The sequence below is a fragment of the Molossus molossus genome, unplaced genomic scaffold (genome assembly GCF_014108415.1).
Source record: "Molossus molossus isolate mMolMol1 unplaced genomic scaffold, mMolMol1.p scaffold_m16_p_14, whole genome shotgun sequence".
NCBI classification, from domain to species: domain Eukaryota; kingdom Metazoa; phylum Chordata; class Mammalia; order Chiroptera; family Molossidae; genus Molossus; species Molossus molossus.
Window position 1 is genome coordinate 51,440,021 of NW_023425349.1, and position 20,100 is coordinate 51,460,120.

The 20,100-nt window shown below is 53.0% G+C and overlaps 1 protein-coding gene across 1 annotated transcript in view; it reads left to right on the forward strand.

Moving 5' to 3' along the window:
* APBA1 (amyloid beta precursor protein binding family A member 1) overlaps positions 1-19,844 on the forward strand; it is a 205,168-nt gene extending 185,324 nt beyond the window's left edge. Inside the window, exons 7-13 of the mRNA XM_036261907.1 lie at positions 532-618; positions 1,165-1,350; positions 5,748-5,927; positions 8,151-8,363; positions 14,761-14,880; positions 17,087-17,227; positions 18,229-19,844. Of these exons, the coding sequence (XP_036117800.1) occupies positions 532-618; positions 1,165-1,350; positions 5,748-5,927; positions 8,151-8,363; positions 14,761-14,880; positions 17,087-17,227; positions 18,229-18,300 (999 nt within the window). The 3' untranslated portion in view covers positions 18,301-19,844. The remainder of the gene's footprint in view (positions 1-531; positions 619-1,164; positions 1,351-5,747; positions 5,928-8,150; positions 8,364-14,760; positions 14,881-17,086; positions 17,228-18,228) is intronic.
* The last annotated feature ends 256 nt before the right edge of the window (positions 19,845-20,100 follow it).

Consider the following 20,100-nt stretch of genomic DNA (forward strand, 5'->3'; position numbering starts at 1 on the left):
ACATTGACGCATTGAGCTCTTTCTTAATGGGGTGGATTCAGGGTACCGCTTCTTTGTTGTCAGTATGTGAACATGAAGACCCTCTGACCAGAACTGCATTCAGATGACTTTCTTTGCACATGCTGTAAACACTGTCCCCATCGCTTGAGCAGGGCAGACCGATTTTGCCAAGGTCCTGTGGTGTCAAGTCAGCTGCCCTTATTCCTTCAATATGCGGGGCTCCAAAAGCTTGCAGAGAGGGCCTCTGGCAATCCTTGTTCATAGAGCCCAGTCTGCTGCAGTGCGTTACTGCTTCTAGAGCGGAAGAAGCAAAGGGAATTTTGCATTTTTTCTTGTAACCTGCAAATGCTAACTCTCGCCCATGTGTCCATCCTCTGTGTGGTAGCTTCAGCTTTGGCACCCTAATTCTGGAGTCTGCATTGCTGTTCTGGTGACTGTGTCTCGATGCCTCTGTGTGTCAGCTCACCTTGCTCCCGTCATCTGGGTCAGAAGAATGTACTAAGCTTTCCCGTGGTGCCTTTTTCTTCTCAGGCTCCTGAAGGCGAATCTCAGCCAATGACTGAAGTGGATCTCTTCATTTCTACACAGAGAATCAAAGTACTGAATGCTGACACGCAGGTATTACCTGGCTCCCACCTTTCCTGGGGATGAAGCTTAGCAGCATGCAACCCAGAGGCTGTGCCTGTCCGTGTCTGCAGAGGGGCCATCCCCAGGTTCTGCTTCTGAACAAGCCAGAAGGTGGGGGCGGGGGTGTAGGGAGCCTTGGGACTGTTTTCTTTAAAATCAAAGGAAAAAATAAACTGTGGATGTTGTTTGGTAACAATTCTCATAAGTTTTTATCAGAAGACTCATGAACTTGAATAAATTACACTTCTAAGAAATTTTATTTAAAATCGCACACACACCACACAAAACAAAATGCAACCATCACATGCCAATTTTTTATCTTTTTTTTTTTTTTTTTTTTAACCTTCCCTGGGTTATTATTGGCCAAGGGAATCGCCCCAGGCCTGGTTGGGTGCACATATGTCTGCTAGCAGGGTCTTTGCAGTGAGCGGGAGCCCCTCGCATACAGAGCACATTTGGCCGGGTGGTGGGGAGGCAGACTCTTCTGGGGGCACTGGCTGGGGCACTGGATTTACCGCCCTCCCTTTGGCCCTCCAGGAGACAATGATGGACCACCCTCTGAGGACCATTTCCTACATCGCAGACATCGGGAATATTGTCGTGCTGATGGCCCGCAGGCGGATGCCACGCTCCAACTCCCAGGAGAACGTGGAAGCCTCGCACCCGTCCCAGGATGGGAAAAGGCAGTACAAGATGATCTGCCATGTCTTCGAGTCTGAGGACGTAAGGGTGGCTCCCCCCGTCTCCCTTCAGTGACCTGAGCTGCTCCTGGTTCTCTCTCTCTCTCTCAGGTCCTGAATCACACAAATATTGAGCACCTACTGTGTGTTACTCAGCCTTGTATCTCTATAACAGAGATACAAGGCTGAGTAAAATAGATGAGATACTCATGAGGGTTGTAGAGAGACAAGATAAATGGATAAATATACTTAATATAAAATTAAGTAATGGGCCTGTGTGGCTCAGTGGATTGAGTGTATCCCATGGACAGAGGTCTGGGCTTAATCCCCAGTGGGGGGCATGCAGGAGGCGGCCAATTGATGTGTCTCTCTCACATCGATGTTTCTGTCTTTCTCTACCTTCCTATCGCTCTCAAAAAGCAATAAAAGCATTTTTTAAATTAGGTAAAGGGAAGTTGATAAAGAAAAATTAAAAGTAGGTCAGGATAAAGGGCCAGAGATTGTTTCAGGTAGAATGATCAACTAAGTTGTCTCTGATGAGGCAAGACTTGAGCAGAGATCTGAATAAAGTGAGAGAGGAGAGCAAGTGCAAAGGCCCTGAGGCAGGGGCCTGCTGATGCAGCTTGAAGAAACACAAGGAGGCCAGACTGCCGGAGAGCTTAAAATGAGAGAAGAGAGGGAAGCATTCGATCAGACCTGTGAGGACCCAAGCAGGTCTCAACTGGGCAGTAGGGCATTTCGGAATAAAGTCCTTGGCTATTTATGTGGCCCTAGAGGCTGTAGCAACATCTGGATTCCTGCTCACACACCTACCCACCTTCAGTCCTTATGAAAACCAGCTGCTCCTCCTGTCAGAAAGCCAGTGGTTCCTAACCCTCATCTCTCCAGATGATGAAGTAAACAGAGAAAATTTACAACAGAGATGGGACCCATTCTTCCATTCAGTCTCCTTCCCCAGTTGTGACTGGAAATGCTGGCGAGGCCACCAGCGTCGAGCTGCATCAGCATTCGAGTGTCTCCCAAAGCTGGGCAGGCCTCGGACACTCCCTTCCAGGCCGGACCACAGCCCGTGGTGCTGCTGCACTGCAGAGACCACCAAGCGGCCCTTTCAGTGACTGACTGTGATCTCTTCCCCCTGCCACAATGAAATAAGCGCTGTCCCTCACACTGAGCAGAGAGCCCTTACTATTCAAAGAATATTGCCTGTGGTGACCCTGGTTCCTTTAAGAGGCCATTTCTCCTCTATGCAAGTGTTCCTCCAGCTGTAGCGAGGGGCCTTCCTCCAACGAGCCAGGAGCCAGAAGCAAGCTGCTTTGCGGGGGCCCAGAGCTGTCCCGCTGCAGCACGGAGCGGAGGGCCGCCCATGTTCTGCGCCACCCTTTACTGGCCTGGTTCTCTAGAAAGGAACCAAGGGGACAAGGTCGCCCAGAAGGCAGCTTGCAGTGCCTGTCCCTGCCTGCTCCCTGCTGTTCCTCTAAAACAGAGGCCAGACCTCCACACTGGGAGAAAATGAGTCTCAGAAAGTTCTGCTAGACTCCAATTAAGAACCTGAAGCCTCACGGGTCCGCAGGCCGTGAAAAGGTGGGGTTAGCTTTGCTCGCTGGGCCTCAGGCTCCCCGTACGCACACATGTACGTCTGAGGGTCCCTCTGCCACCTGCATCTGACCTGGAGTCCCAAGCGGGCCTTCTTTTCCTCCGGCTCTCTGTCAGGGCAGACGAGGAAAGGAAAGAATGGACCTGGGAATCCTACCCGTGGCCTTTTAAGCAGAGGACAAAAGAAGAGCATTGGCTCCAGTCCTGGGAGAGCTCCCTGAGAGTCCCGTCACCATGCGCCAGCTGTGCAGCCGCTGAGCTTCTGCAGGAGACGGGTCCCCTCGTCGGGCTGCTGTGTGACTGATGCGTGCTACAGAAATAGCAGCAGCATGTGTTCACTGTGTGCATTCGTGCGTGGAGGTCAGCCGTCGGCTGGCCATGTTCCCAGGCGTATAGTGCTCAGCCCATCTGTCCACGCATGCCTCTGATGCCCGAAGAGATGCCCCACCACCTTCTACTTCTCCAGCAGGATGCAGGGTGCTGGCTCTTGAGGGGACCTGTGGCCCGTGAAGTCACCAGATTCTCGGAATGAGAGAAGTTAAGCGTTTCTTTCCCCATGGCCAGCCACACAGAAAGACTATCATCACTGTGAATTAGCTGCTTTTAGCAAAAACTAGTGACGGTAGGGAAAGCAGAAAAGTTAGAAGTGTGTCTGTGTGTAAAACATCACTCTAGAGACTTTATTTTGTTTTTCTACCCATTCGAATTTCACTGAGAGTCAGTCCTGCATGGTGGGCAGGAGGATGGACTCGGACATCCGCCTGCCAGGATTTAGCCCTCCACCACAGCCCCTTCCCAGGCAGTGGACAACTTAACCTCTCGACCCCTGTCTCCCAGTCTGTCTGAGGGGACAGGAAAACAGAGCCACAGTCCCAAAGTCTAAAGAGCTCCGACAAACGGGTTTTGGTAGTCGATGTGCTGGGAACCTGCCGGAACTGCCGTGAGAGCATTGCCAGGATTTGCCCCGCTTCCCGTGGATCCCGCGCATTTTGCTCCAGGAACGTTCCTGTGTTCATTGAGAGGGCACTTCCCCGGGCCCTGGAAGGGTTATTGCACACTGAATGGTATTATCTGAATTCTGAAACAGCCTCAGCACTCAGGGGGAGGGCTGGGGACCAGGCATACTTCCGTCAGCCCCAGCCTCACGGGAGGGCTTATGTAACGTCCTCACAAAGCAGAGCGCACCGCAGGCCCGGAAGAAGTGCCTGGTTGCTGCTGGCTACCCTGAGTCAGACTGTGGATGCATTAACGTCGGAAAAGGCATCAAAGCCCAGTGCGGGGGAGAGAACAGTGGAAGCAGAGTTCCCGTCCTGTGGGTTGTGTGACCTTGAGCAGGTTCCTTTGTGTCTCTGAGCCTCAATCTCCTCACTTGGAAAATGCAGGGTTGGACTAGGTGTGTTGTGGTGCCCAGATAGCATCCTGAAATGAAATTCATAGATAATATGACCTCTCCTTTTGGAAACATCTTTACAGAATAAAGTGTTGCACCCTGGCCAGTTTGGCTCAGCGGTTAGAGCGTCGGCCCGTGGACCAGAGCCCCAGGTTCGGTTCCCGCTAAGGGCACGTACCTCGGTTGCAGTTTGTCCCCGGCCCCAATGGGGCTGTGTGGGTGGCAACCAGTCGATGTGTCTCTCTGACATCGACATTTCTCTCTCTTCCCCTCTCTTTCCCTCCCGCTCTATCTGAAGATAAATGCAAAATTGTCCTTGGGTGAGGATAACAAAAAATAAAAATAAAAAAGTGTTGCCATCAATGTAACACAAAGGAGAAGCGAAGGGAGCCAGGCTAAAATAGCATTGTACTCAGGACAGCATGTAAATGTGTGGGTCCAACCGTCCCAGCCGGGACAGTGGAGTCATCGGGTGCTTGCACCTACTTGATCAGTAAGTTTGGGCGTGAGAACACAGGATCCAGCTGAATGTCGTGAACACTTTCTCTTTGACACTTTGAGTTCAGGGCTAAGAAAATGGGCCAGGAGGTAGACACACCCACGCAGACAGTTGCCGCCCCGGACGGCATGTGTGCAGGCCAATAGCAATGTGACCCATTGGCACCCGGACACCAGGAACAGCATTTATGTTGATTTTCCAAAGTCGTGAAGCTTGTAAAGTGATGGCCTGAGCAAAATGCCTGCTCTCCGTTTACACAGCAGTTGTGATCTTGGAACATTCCGTGTGTGTAATTAAAGTCTTTGTGTTTTTATATAAACTCAAATGGAGTCCTGAACTCAGATCATTAGACACAGGGGTTACATGTACATCATGTACATGAATGGACATCCAGTGGGATATTTGAAAATTATGTAGGAGATCAGTGATCTTCAAAGTGTAGGACTGCCCTGGCCGGTTTGGCTCAGCAGTTAGAGCGTCGGCCTGCGGTCCTGAGAGACCCGAGTTCGGTTCCCGCTAAGGGCACGTACCTTGGTTGCAGTTTGTCCCCGGCCCTGGTTGGTCATGTGGGTGGCAGCCACTCAATGTGTCCCTTTCACATCGATGTTTCTCTCTCTCTCTCTCTGTTCCTCTCTCCCCCTCCCACTCTATCTGAACAAAAAAATGTCCTCGGGTGAGGATAAAAAAAAAAACAAAGTGTAGGACTGTCCTTTGCATGATTGTAGGTCCAGCATCTCTAACTCCCGTTCCCCGATTGCCAGTAGCTCCCTTGTGATTATTGTCATAACAGAAAACATCCCCATGAATTTTGAAAGTGACCTCCAGCAAGCACTAGTGCCCCATGTAGACCCACTGGCCTAGCTGACGCCTTGGGCTCCATAGTCCTGCCGGGGCCCCGGCTGTCCACCAACAGAGCTGCCCTATTGACCTTCGTCTCCCCTCTCTGGCTGCTGTCTAGGCCCAGCTGATTGCGCAGTCCATCGGGCAAGCGTTTAGCGTGGCATACCAGGAATTCCTCAGGGCCAACGGGATTAACCCTGAAGATCTCAGCCAGAAGGAGTATAGTGACCTGCTCAACACCCAGGACATGTACAATGATGACCTGATCCACTTCTCCAAGTCGGAAAACTGCAAAGATGTAGGTACTTTCCTGAAGCTGTTCCAGGTTGGGCCAGTCGGGTAGGAGCTCCAGGGAGCCCGGGGGGGTAGGGGACAAAGAGTGTAGGGTCAACAGGACGTTGCTAAGGGCTCAGGCCCATCTCTGGCTCCCCGTGCATGAAGCTCTGTGACTGGAGACGGCTGCGGAGGGCCGTCACTAAGGAGGAGCATCCTGTGCCCCCAGCAAGCGTGAGCTAAATCCGGGGTGGGTTCCAGGGGCAGCAGGACCTGCAGTCTGCCCTCACCCAGCCCACAGGCTAGGAAAGGGCATGGAAACATGAAATGATGGTGCTGGAACAAGCGTTAGTCAAAGACAACTGCTTGGCAGGATGGAGCAGGGCCGGGGTTTCAGACCAGAAGTGCTCTACTCCTGCAGGGTGGCCCCGCTGCTTGCACCCCAGCTCCGCAGGGCTGGCCGGAGGGAAACGGGGCCGCCTGAGCTGGCGCGGAGGTCGGGGTGTTCTTTGGGAAGTTTTGGGATTGTGCAGAGGGCAGGGCCAACGTCACAGAAGCATGAAGGTCAGAAGAGCTCAGGAATGGTCTGGGGAGCCCTAAGTGAGGCCGTGTGGCTGGAGCAGGGGGCGCGTGTAGGAAAGACAGGAGGCGGCCAGCATGGGGTCTAGGTCTGAGCTGGGAGCCTCACAAGTCCCGCTGAGCAGCTTGGACTTGATCCAGTAGGTAAAATATTTCTCTGTGAGGAAAGGATCTCTTGATCCATTAGTGTATGCAGGTGTCCTGGGTTCCCTAGAAGCAGAGCCTGAGATGGGGATTCTTGTTCACAGGATTTGGGGGTAGAATGCACTCAGGAAAGAGTGTGGGCAGCAGGGTGTTGGGGATGCAGGGGAGGGATGGGGCCTTACTGGGGGTGAGCTTTAGTCTGATCCACAGAGATGCTCTGGGTGACAAGTCACAGGCCGGATGTGCCCACCTAGGGCCAAGAGGACTGGCAGGCCTCTGTACCCTGACACCAGGGTTGGATGGGGCCGTACCAGTGTGCAGTACAAGATACTGCAGACTGGATGGTTTTAACCAGGGAAATGTAGTATCTCCCAGCTCTGAGGCTGGAAGTCTGAGATCTGGAATGTATCAGGTTGGTTCCTTCTGAATGCTCAGAGGAAGGATCTGTTCCAAGCCTCTCTCCTTGGCTTATAGATGGGTGTCTTCTCCCCAGGTCTTCATGCTGAATTCCTCTACACCTGTCCCTGTGCCCAAATGTCCCCTTCTTATAAGGACATTGGTCATCCTGGATTAGAGGCCACCTTAATGACCTCATTTTAACTTGATTACCTCTGTAAAGACTCTGTATGCAAGTAAGGTCCTATTCTGAGTGTCTCCCATTTGACTAAGGGCAGTTCTCCATGGAAGGGGCCAACCATGAGCTCCAGCAGTGGGGGGTAGGGGACATCAACCTGTGAAGGAGGCTCTGTCAGGCCCCAGCAGCCACCAGAATAGTGTATGTTTGAGCATATGTGTGTCTATGAATAGGGATGGATAAATGCACACACAGAGTTGTTGGAAACAACTCTGGTAGATGTTTCCAAGAAGTATCCCAGCCCTTTGTGTGTCTCTGCAAACCTCATCAGACAACAGATATCCCAAATGAACTCCTGTCTTCTCCACCCTGCCCAGGAAGGCTACAAACAGGCATGCCTGTCTAGAACATGGTCTTCCTGTCTGCACTTCCAACCTTTTGGTGGTGATAACTTGAGCTTTTTTTTTCCTTCTTTCCCTGCAGCTTTCTCCTTACAGAGCAGTGTTTCTGTGATCTATTTACTTTTAATTCAAGAATCTTAAATGTTGGAGAGAATTTGTGAAGCACTGTAGGGGAGCCAGTGCATCAATCCAAAAGCTATTTCTGGAAGCCATAACTCACCACCAAAGCTCCCCCTTACATAGCCCCCCACACCCACCCACATACACACCCTCACTAGGGACTATAGGAAAAAAAACAATACTGTGCCCTTCATAGTTGTTTTGCCAAGTCAAGACTGCTTACATGGAACAAGAGTACCAAAATCGGGTATGGGCCTGTGTTAAACCGTTTCACACAGCCGTGGAACACAGAGAAGACAGGACTCGTGTGGGTTGGAGTCCTCAGGAAATGTCTCTCGTCTTTAGTGAAGGCAGGAGGAGGGCAAATGCCTTGATTTCTGCCGCCGCCCTGCGTGCTGCTGATTCAGGCTGCGCGTTTCTCTCCGTTCAGGTCTTCATAGAGAAGCAGAAAGGAGAGATCCTAGGTGTGGTGATCGTGGAGTCCGGCTGGGGCTCCATCCTGCCCACCGTGATCATAGCCAACATGATGCACGGAGGGCCGGCAGAGAAGTCGGGGAAGCTGAACATCGGGGACCAGATCATGTCCATCAACGGCACCAGCCTGGTGGGCCTGCCTCTGTCCACCTGCCAGAGCATTATTAAGGTACCCGGCGATGGGGGGAAGTCAACTTCTGTGGCAGACCGGAGTGCGACTGTGATTCAGTCACTGATATTTCTGAGCATATTCCCAGTGTCAGGCACCGAGAGACAGAAAGGCAGGGGCTTGCACACAGTCGTTTACCGTTGACTGGCGTTCATAGACTCCTCCCGAAACGGTTTGCACATCAGACGGGGTAGTTGGCTCAGATAGCACCGGCGTCTGAGACTGCCCACCAGCAGGTGTCCCACGTCAGCCACAGCACTCTCTCCAGTAAGTCTCAACAGGATTGTCCCGGCTCAGTAATCCAGACCATCACCTGGGGCAGTTGTTCCCAACCGGGGGGTCTTGAACCCAGTCCGCAGGGACATTTGGCAATGTCTGGAGACAGTTTGGGTGGTCACAACTAGGGAGGTGGGATGCTGCTGGCCCTCAGGGGTGGAGGCAGGGACGCTGCCAACATCCTTCAGTGCGCACGACAGCCCCCAGCAAAGGCTCACCCCGCCCAAATGTCAACAGTGCCGAGGCTGGGAAGGCCCGACTTAGGCACATGCGGGTTCGGATGTGGGGGGGAGAAGTCGGGAGAGGGAGGTCAGTGAGGGAGGGTTTGTGGGGACTTGATCTGGGTCTGGAAGGGTTTGGGGAGGAGGAGCAGGAAGTGTAGATAATGTGAGCCAGGGTGGAGCTGGGGCCTGGGTGGGAATAAGCAGGACCTGCTGAGGACTGGCACAGCTGCATGCCAGCGCCCTGCCGCACCTGCCAGACAGTGCCCAGCCCTTCAGAGAGTCACCTCCCTCCCTCTTCATGACAGACAGCCCGTTAGGGAGGGGATAGCAAACACCCAGTTTACAGATGGCCCATCAGAGACTCTGAAGGTGACTTGCCCTGGACCCCCCGGCTGACACACAAGTCCAGATCCCCCTCCCCGCCCTCCCTTCCTCTGCGGGAAGGAGCAGATGACATGAGGCAGGCTGAGACCCAGCGGGCAGCTCGGACTTCCCCCGGCAGCACGCGGGACTCGTCGTCTGTGCGTGGACCACACATCTAGGTGGAAACCAAGCTCACTGAGGACAGTCAGCACTGCCTGCGCAGTTTCCTACGGAGAAAAGATGAGTTTGCATGAATAGCTGACCTTCGATGTCTATAAATGGAGTGTCTGAAATCAGACAATTAAAAGGCGGTGCGGTGATGAACGAGGTGTAACTGTGAAGATGGACAGCATGAAAACCAGTGCCCTGTGCCCACCGTCAGCAGAGAAGTACTCAGTGGCAGCCCACTAGGAACCGGCTGCCCTTCCCCAGCGCCCGAGGCACCCCTTTGTGGAAGGGAAAGTGGCTTAACCATGGTGCCCCCCACCCCCACCCCCCACCCCCGGCTGGGAAGATGTTACCGCTGATTTCAGCTGGATCGCCAGTACCGAATGAAAATGTTTAGTGGATTGTAACGTTGTTTTAAAATTCTGTAGAGCCCTGGCTGGTTTGGCTCAGTGGTTACAGCATTGGCCCGAGAACCAAAAGGTCACGGGTTCGATTCCGGTCAAGGGTATGTACCTCGGTTGCAGTTTGATGGTCAGGGTCGTGTGGGAGGCAACCAATCAATGTGTCTCTCTCACATCAATATCTCTCTCTCTCTCTCCCACCCTCCCTCCCTCCCTCCCTCCCTCTCTCTCTCTCCCTCCCTCCCTCTGTCCCACCCTCCCTCCCTCCCTCTCTCCCACTCTATCTGAAAGTCAATGGAAAAATATCCTTGGGTGAGGATTAAAAAATATAATAAATAAATGAAATTCTGTAGAGAACACACCCTTTTTGCCCCACCACCTTGGGGCACTGCAGGGCTGTTCTGGGCCCCTTCATGGCTTCCTCTTAGCATTATTTCAGTAGTCAGCGCCCCTGCAATGAATTGAACCAGCAGCTGTCATCCTGCTAAATCAGTGCTTCGAAAACTTTGACTTGAATCACCCGGGGATCTCATTATAATGCAGGTTCTGGTTCAGCAGATGTGGGTGGGATTCTGCATCCCCACAAGCTGCGGGTGCTGACATCACCCGTCTCAGGCAGCACTTTGGGGAATGAGCCATGCGTTCCATGTCTTGCCACCTTAATGCAGGTTGACCTTTTCCCCCTAGTTAATAGGAAATAGAATACACTTCTAGAATAGAGTTATAGGTATTGAATTATTTTAATTGTTTCTTCCCTATCTCTTATTTTTCCTGACATTATTGCCAAAGCATAATAATTGATAGGCCAAGCGTGTTTGCAGTCTGCCTGCTCATTGCCTCCACGGTCCTGCCCCCTGATTTTTTTTTCCTCTTTCTTAAACTAGAGCACACCGCTTCCCCTTCCTTCCACTGGATCACCCTGGTTCTGCTTGCCTGTTGCCATAGAGACCACTCTGGCTTCTCTCCTCTCCCCTCCCCACTTCCCGACCCTTCCCTTCCCACCCGATTTCTTAATTTGCTGTACCATTCCACTGTTGTCATGGGGACGAAATGACCGTGCATTTAATTGGCACCTCTAATAAAATGGCAGCTCAGAAATGCAAGCAAGTGGGACCCGATGTGAAGCACTGATTGGGAGCGGCTGAGCAAACGGAGGGCCGGGTGGTTTCAAAGGAGGCCAAGCCTCCCCACGCAGCCCACGGCCCCATCCAGAAGGCGTGCACTGGGGGACGGACCAGGCGTCTTAAATGAATTCCCACAGAAGGAACCCACCAGAGCACTATGAACTTCTCAGATGACATTGGGAAAACAGTCCTCCTGCTGCTTGTCCGTATGCTCTGTGAGGCCCGTGGGGCTGTCTTGTGCCTGACAGACACCTAAGTAACCCCAGTGGGTCATAGGTGTAAACGTGTAAAGCAGGCGGCTTTGAAGGAAGGACTGTGGTTCTGACTGGCTGCTCTGCCTTCAGCATTCTTTGCTCTTGCTTCCCACATCCGGGTCTCGTGGGGCGTGACTGTGGAGAGAGGGAAAGTGGAGGGGCCCAGGCCCTCTAGCTGCTCGGCCCGGGGCCCCGAAGCCCTCCCCCGTGCTCCGGGAGGCCCTGCTCTACCCGCGCCGTTCTTGGCACATAGCAAGTGGTCCCAAATCGCTCGTTGATTCGGTGAAGGAGAAAGAGGAAGCACTCAGAGGGAAAAGAAATACATGCACGAATGATGTCTGCGCTGACCCTCCTCCCTGCCTATGTTTAATTTTAGAAATAGGTATTTCTAAGCATAATGTGGTGTTGGCGAACACATTTAGGAAAGGGGAAAAAGCATGAAAAGGAATGAAATCATAGAACTGGAAGAGAGCTTAGTGGGGGGCGCCATATGTTTGCGATGAGACTGGGGGAGGGGCAGTGTCTAAGGCTCCGCGGCCTGTGGTGGCACACACACCTGGAGCCCAGGGCCCCTGGCACAGCAGTGTCCCCTTCAGCAAGCCCTGCCATTATCAGCAGAGAGCTGGAGCATCGGCGTGGACGGCGGACCCGCTGCCCTGCAGAAGGCCAGGGGGAGTCCTTCTCAGCTCACCTTCGCTTCGCTTTGAAATGATCATTTCTTGAACCAGAGAGGTTTCCCCGAGATGTTCCAGAAGCTGCAGGGAGACGCTGATCACTGCTCCCTGCGTATGTACATCAAGTAACCGTAAGCCAAATTACAGCCAACAGGAGACTCAAATCCCACAGCAAACAGAGCAGTTCAGAACAGGCCGAGACACTGGAGGTGGGAACGTAAATGGATCCCCTCAAAATGCACACGCTGAGAGGAAAAACTGGAATTGAACAAACCGGGGAAGCCAGCAGCAGGAGCCTTGACCTCTCACAAGGCAGGAAAGGCAGCAGAAAACATGGCCCCCTGCAGGGCCGGAGTAAAAGACCCGGGGCACAGGGTCGACCTTCCCTCGCTCTCCCTGGCTTCATGGCTGAGCAAGCCTGACTCGTGATGACACAGTCCCTCCCATTGTCTATCTGGAGGCTCAGGCTGGGCGAGAACATGCTGTGGGTTTGAATCCAGACCTGTGGGTGAACTTGAGTGAGTTGCTTAGTATCTCTGAGCCCCCGTTTCCTCTTTTGTAAAATGGGCATAATTACAACTGCCAGTTTGTCAAGGAGATGAAAGGGCAGCTCCTGGGACCCTCCAGCTGAGCCTGGTAAGCGCCGGTGCTCAGGGGCAGGTGGTTTGGCTGGTTCCACTTCAGAATGGGTTGAGGGACAGTGCTCTCGGGCACTCGCACCTGGTACAGATGGCTGACTGAGCATCAGACCAGCCAACTCTCCCACAAGCCCTCACCCCCACAGATGGTGCTAGCCCCTGCTCTCCCAGAGCACACTGGCCAGGGCTCAGTGGTAAGTGGACATCATTGGCTCTAAGTCACCTGGGGGCAGGTGAGTTCATTGTTTTGCAGTGGTCTCAAAACTGAGTGTCACCGGGAGGATGTTAACAGAGAGTGTTGCGTCCCACCCTTGTAGTTTCTGACTCAGTAGGTCTGGGTGGCCAGGTCTTGCTGCCTCCGGCGTGGGGTCCCCTCTTTGAGGACCACTAGCATATACCTATCAGCCAAGCATAATAAAGCCAGACAACCAGAGGCAGAAAATCCCTACCCATCCATCTAAAAGCATATCTGCATTGCTGAGAAACAAAGGAGTGTGGGTCACTGATGCCACTCAGAGAGGCAAAGCCACACTCTTGCCACAGATGTTGTTGGTGTGGAAGTCATGGGACACCAGCTCCACCTCTCTGCTAGGCAAGGTGCGTGTGAGGAAGGCAGGGGCCGGAGCAGGGGAGCCGTCATCCCAATTCTGACCCCACAGGGCCTTGGCCAAGGCAAGTCAGGTTTCGTGTCCACTCTGTCCTCACCTGTAAAATGGGAAAGAGAAGTCCTGACCCCCACACACTGGGCAAGGAGTGGCTGTCGGCAGCAATAGCTGTGGAATTTGCAGAGTTATATTTACAGAGTCAGAGGTGATCCTTTTTCAGGCTGAAATGGGTTTGTCATTGTCGTCCCAGATCTCTCTCTCCACTTTGCCCATGGAGGGCACACACTGGACCCATTTTTTAACTGATCAGGAGCTGTCTCCAGGGGGTACTGCAGACTTGGCGGGAATAGAGCCCACCTTTTCCTGAACACCTGCCCCTCCTCTGGTGGCTGCCGTAGGAGAGGCGGCCCACCCACCCACGGTCCCGTCATTTAGTAACAGCGTCTCCCCTTCCCCTCTGACCCTTTGGAGGGTTGGGACTGGGGCTGACCGGGAGCTTTCCCCAGTCAGCAGGGGCCAGGCTGCAGGGCCCCGGCCACAAGCCCCGCGGTCTGTTTACCCCAGGGTGCAAGTACATCGTCTTTTCCTCTGTGGACCATGACTTGAAACGGGTTGGAAAACACCTGCTACGAGCCATTTGGTCTGGCCCCTCCGGCACACGGGCTTTAGCTGAGCAGAGCAGGTGGTCTCCAGAGACTTGGGAGGTGGACGTTTATTCCAGGGCTGCATTACTTTGGTACGCAGCCTCCTTTTAGGGTGAAGCTCACAAGTCAGTGGTAGGACCTGTAGGAGCAAAACCATCCCCTCCCTGAGGGAAAGCAAAGCTCTGAGATGACTTTCTAGGGGGGCTCCTGAGCACACCAGGGCTGGTGGCTGCCCTGTGTTCAGACACAACAAGGTGGGCCTGAGAGTGGGCGGAGGATGCTCTCTAAACAGGCTCTGAAACCAGGCCAAGTCCCCTCTTCATCTGTAACGAGCACCTTCCCCTACACTGCATCCTGACTTGGAGGGCGGGACACATTAATAAGGATCATGAAGCCACGACAATCTCCAGTCCTACCTCCTGTGTCCTTCCTTCCCCAGCAGCACCCTTTTATTCTCCCAAGGAGGTCTCCACAGAGGGTCCTGTCTGCTCCCTGCTTCTCCCCGGGGGCTTGTGGGAATGTTGACAAAATCTCTAACAGGAGAGAGGACGGGGAAGCAGGAGCATTCCAGACGGAGAGAAGATGAGCCCTGGTGCACTGGGCCAGTCGCCGGGCATGAGATGCTCTCTGTTCGAAGAGGAGGGATTGCAGGGTTTGCCATACGGAGGAAGTCTGTTTCCCATGTGTGTGTCTCCCAACCAGGGAGAGACTGTACATCCTTCATCGTCCAAACCAAAAGAAACCTGAAGCAGTTTTCCTCTTTGTTGTACCGATGACCACTTTATTCAGGTCCCTTGAACACAGCCCCCTTTCCAAATGAAGACAGTGCCCACAGGCACGGTCTCCGCAGTGGACCACAGGGCTCCGCAAAGCAGGTGGTTCCGAGCGGATGCGCCTGGCAGCACAGTGCGGGGCTGCAGGTCCGCGGAGGGACGAGGCCTCTGGGGGGCTCCTTTCGCCTCTGGTGCTGTCTGCTCTGTCTGCCTGGGGCATCGCCATATCCACCAGGCTTCCTTCACTTCTCAGGGCTTGAAGAACCAGGCCCGGGTGAAGCTGAATATCGTGAGGTGTCCTCCGGTGACCACCGTGCTGATCCGGAGACCAGACCTGCGCTACCAGCTGGGCTTCAGCGTCCAGAACGGAATTGTAAGTACGACCCACGCCCTTCTCCGAAAGTCTGACACACCTGGCTCACTGTTTGGTATTTTATTTTATTAATTTATTTTTGTTACAGATGTTTCTCCTTTTTCCCCCACTGACTCCCCCCTCCCCCTCCCTCCCTGCCCTGTCCCCAGCTTAGTTGTCCATGTCCATTGGTCATGCATACATGCATATAAGTTCTGTGGTTTATCTCTCCCCACCACCCCCTCTTCTGGGGATTGTCAGTCTGTACTCCACTCCCACGTCTCTGGGACTACATAACAGTCTAAGGAATGGTATTTTATTTTTAATTTTCAAAGCCGGTCAGTTTCCTGTAAGAATTCGGCAGGGAAGGGGATGACCAGGTGAAGGCAGGCGCAGCTTCCTCTCTGGACAGAGAATTCTGTGCCTCCCAGCGTGAGGCGAGAGAGGCCCTTCTCCGAGCCCTGGCCTCGGAGCCCGAGTCCTTGTGACCATGCAGGGCAGCCCGGCCAGCTGCTAATTCCAGGTAGTTTGGGATGTACCAGCTTCCTTCCCCCTGGCCTTGAAGGACTGCCACCTTATCACCACCCTTGGCAGTACACTCCAGCTCCTGCTGAGCTGCTGCTCCCGAGCCAGGGTGTGTGTGTGGGGGGGGGGGGGTGCGCGAAGCTCCCGTGATGCCAGCTCACAGCCCAGGCTGAGAACCCGGCCCCCCTGGCTGTTGTGCATGACTAATCCGTGCTTTGCCTTGTTAACCTCAATTGGCACTTTGGGGATAGTGAGCATTTGTATTACTTGGATGCTGGCCTTAAAATTATACTTCCTTTTTGTATCCTGGTAAACTGGCCATTTAAATTACTTTGCAGTGTAGAATTCCGTAGCATTAAGTACATTCTCAAAGTGGTATGGCCATAATCACTCCCTTTCCAGGACGTTTTCTTCATCCCAACTCCACACTCAATACCCTTTCCTTTTGCCAGGCGGGCCTTTCTGTGCTCAGCCATTCTGTCAGACCACGTCATTCTGGGTTTGGGTGGCAGGTCTGCCCTCTGGAGCCCTTGGATTTGACGGATTTGGGGTGTGCTTTTTGCATTCATCCTTCCAGAGGAAAAAACTCTATTCTTTTTACCTCAAATTTCAGATAAGAGTTGTAGGTAATCAGAATGTTATTCCAAGTATGATTTAAGGTTTGGAAATACCCATTTGAAGTCCCCAGTTGGAGTTGACTCTTTGTGCCCATGTAGCATCCTCTGCTTTTGGAGAGGAGCTCAGATTACTCCTTATGGTTTTAGTCTGACATCATGTTTCTATCCATTTATACTTCCCTGCTTGTTAACATTGGATAATATTAAAAGTTCACATAGGATCAGAGGATTGCTGTTTAATAGATGTGGGTCTGTGGAGGCCTCGTTCTGATTTGAAGTGTGGTCAGCACCGAAGGAACCTTCTGACGGAGAGCACCTGATGCGCGGAAGGTTTCCACGTGGCACGATCTGGCAGCCCCGTCTGCACAGGCTTTTAAACAGAGGCGCACAGTTTGGAGTGAAAAGTCAACTTTGTAATTTCAAAACATGTTCTTTGGGGAGAACTCCAGCTGTTTTGTGTGCGAGGCGGGGGTGGCCATCCCCTGCAGTGGTGAGCTCGGAGCCCTCCAAATGAGGCCATGCGGGCTGGCTTCCCCCAGCCTGTAGCCTCTGCCCACCCACCGGGCAGCACCCAGCCGCACTGTCACTTCTGTGAGAAGTGACAGATCAAGAGCCACTGCGTTGGGAAAGGCAAAAGGAGCAGCTCCCCTCCAGCTGGCCACACTCTGGAACACAGAGTGGGGTTCCAACCCCAGTTTGGCCCATGCAACCGTGACCCTAAAAAGTGGCTGCTAGCATTGTACGTTTTGATGTTTGGGTCCCACTGGTGATCGTGGGAAATAAAGCTCACCTGAATTCTATAGGCTGACGGTGTGAAAACATTGGCAGCAGTGACAGGCCCAAAGTGTGCGTGAAATCCAGGGACACGCTACACCCCCTGTGCAAAGTGCATGAAGGAGCTGGCCGTTGAGCGTCCAGGACCCTATTTCTTGTGGAAAGAAACAAAGAGATTTCAATGCCCGAAGCCTAACCATGGCAGCTGCTCAGAGATGAGCCTGCAGGGAGCAGGGGGTCCAGAAAAGACCACCTTCTGTCCCCACCCAGTCCCCTGCCCGAGAAGGTAACTTGGCATTTGACCCTGACAGATCTGCAGCCTCATGCGAGGGGGAATCGCCGAGAGAGGAGGAGTCCGCGTGGGCCATCGGATCATCGAAATCAACGGGCAGAGCGTGGTGGCCACCCCCCACGAGAAGATCGTCCACATCCTCTCCAACGCGGTCGGGGAGGTAGGGATGGGGCCGGACAGGGTGTCCCCGGTACCCCAGCCACGCCTCCAGGAAGTGTCCCTCCCAAACCTAAACACTCCTCCATGGCAGGACAGTCTGTCTCAGACCAGACTTCAGCGTCATTAATGAAAGGTTGTCTGAGAGCATCTCCATGAGGCAAGACCAGGTCACCTGTAGAATGATTTGTTCACGTTCCTTTTTCTTTTTTAAATATGTAAGTTTCAGATGGACAGTATCATTTTGGATATCTGCAGGCACTACAAAATGATCACCTGAAAAATCTAGTTCCCATTCATCACCGCGCAGCTGGCCCCCTTCAGCCTTTTTGCCCAACCCTCTTCCCCTCTGGTCCACCTCCCTGTCCGCGGAATCTGAGTTGTTGTTTTTTTAACCTGGAGGATATAGTGGTAAATGAAATAAGTCAAAAGGAGAAAGACAAATACTGTTTGATCTCACTTCTAAATCTAAAAGAAAGAAAAGCAAAAAAAAAAAAAAACTATTAACTCTCCGATTGTCCAGCTTCTGTCTGGTTCCTTTTACCCCAGCTAACGTTGCCACATGAGCCTGGAAGCTTTGTCTTAGGTTCAAGTCTAATCAGCAGAACAGCCCCCAGGGGGCGTCCCTGACACAGACGTGGCCCAGGTCGTCAAGGCTGTTCAGGCTCATTTCCTGAGCTCCCCCAGCTGCTAGCGAGGAGGGGGGCAGGAGCAGTGAGAACCCCACAGCTGTTCCCTTCCAGTTCAGGAATTCTTCTCTCCTTTTTTTTTTTAAATAAAAAGGTCTGAGGAGAACAAAAGCATTTAGGAAAACAAACCTTACCTGGTTTTCCTTGTTACTCTATCACCCCTAACTTTTTAGAAAGCCTGTGGGCCCTGCTCTGCCCGGAGGCCCCCTGGATCCCTGGCTAGCAGTGGGGCTTGGGGTCTCTTCACACCCACCCATGGTGGGAGGCCCCTCCGCCCTCAAGCCCCAGCCCCGCTGACGTGTGCTCCTGCCCGCAGATCCACATGAAGACGATGCCGGCTGCCATGTACAGACTGCTGACCGCCCAGGAGCAGCCCGTGTACATCTGAGCCGCGCCCACCGCCTGGCCATGCATGGAGGACTCGCCTCGCTTGTGGTTGTGTTTTTCGTGCTGCATCTGTGTGCCCACTGAGACATTTCCCTCTCATGCCCAGCATTCGGTCTCACACAGGAAGGAAAGAATCCGTAAAGACCTCTTGGCTCTCTGTCTCTCTGGTTTGCTTTTTGTTTTAATACCAGGGAAGTTTTGTTTGCATTCCCTTGAGGATGGAGAGCAGCCAGTATCCAGCTGGTATCTGCCCAGGACTGGACTGTCCTGAAGGGCCATGGGGTGGACAAGGAGGGCTGTCACGGCCCAAGGGGAAACCCTCCCTTCCCAAGGGAGCTCGGGGAAGGGGGAGGGGCAGTGAAGAAGCTGACTCAGCAGTGCCTATAATTCAGTCTCTGATCTCTGCTTTCCTCCAGTCAGTTTGTGGGAATACGGTAGTAATGGGACCAGCCCAGGTCTTTAAGGATATGCCCTGCCCACCATGCACATGGGTTGGGGCCCCATACATTATTTCTGCCCAGAATTTCTGAGCCAACCTTCGGCCTCTTTTATAGCTCATTTTAATTTCAACCTCATTGTTTTCTAACAGGGGCCTCCTCCCCCAAGGGTAGAAGGGGAACTGCCTTGGACAAGAATAGCATCAAGTTGTTGGCAATTCCAGGGACATCCATAGATTCGCTAGGTTGTCCTGAGGTTACACACCATTAGATGAACACGGGCGGGTGCTGTCTGCTTCCACCCACTCCACACACCCGCATGTACACAGTCTCGTTGGCTATATCTCACCTTTCCCTCCTCCCCTCCGCTCAGGAGGCACACGGAGCCCCTGGACAACCCCAGTACCTCTGTGAGGCCCCTCCCCCTGGCTGGTCAGCTCTGTCCCCAGAGGGGCCCCTTTGGTGGGTGAGGCCTGGCCCTGCCAGCAGCACCTTGGCTCACAGTGTTCTAGAGGGCTCCTCGTGCCCCCCCCCACACACACACACACACACTCGTATACGGGGAGTCTGAGAAGGTAGGACTGCTCACCTGGAAGACGAGGAAGCAAGTGCATTTGTGTTACATTTTCTTCTCCGCTCAGGGCCACTAGGTAGGGTGTGACATGTAAAAGGCAAGAAGAGTACATAAACCACAAACTAAGGGGACAGCAGTGACCTCTAGCTATGCCTAAGAATCCCCAATGTGTTCCAGAAACATCATCTTGCTGCCTCGTGGGTCCGAGAGTTTAATCGATGTGGAGTGTTACGTGTTTTTTATCAGGTGCCTCATATTTATGGGTTCTGTCTCAGTTTCAGTGCAAATATTTTAGTAATCTTATTCTGAGCCAGTTTTTACTTATTCTTTGGTCCAAAGAGCCTTTTGTTTTCATGTGGATGGGGTGTGGCTTGGTTTGGTTTTTGTTTTGTTTCGTTCATGACCTCAGCGGAGACGGGGAAAGAGAAACTAATATATTTTATAATATTAATAGAGTCCCTGTTCTCTGCACTGGGGATGTTTATGTTGTTTGTGGCAACAGGAATTTGGTGAGCACGTGTTGGGTAGTACGTATTTACAGATGGAATGGGTGGGGGGGTGAGGATATAAAGAGGAACAGGACATTTACACCAGAGCTGTGTGTGGTCATTTCCCTGGGATCTCGTACCTTTGGAGTTTCTGCTTGTAGAGGAAAGCGAACGTTTCAAAGCCATCCGTGGCCGACCTGTCGGTGTGCGGGACAAGCCCTGGGGGGAGGGGCTGCACTGCCGAGCGTCCTCTCGGGGGAGGAGCCAACTCTTCTCCAGGGGAGCCGGCTGCGCGGTCAGGA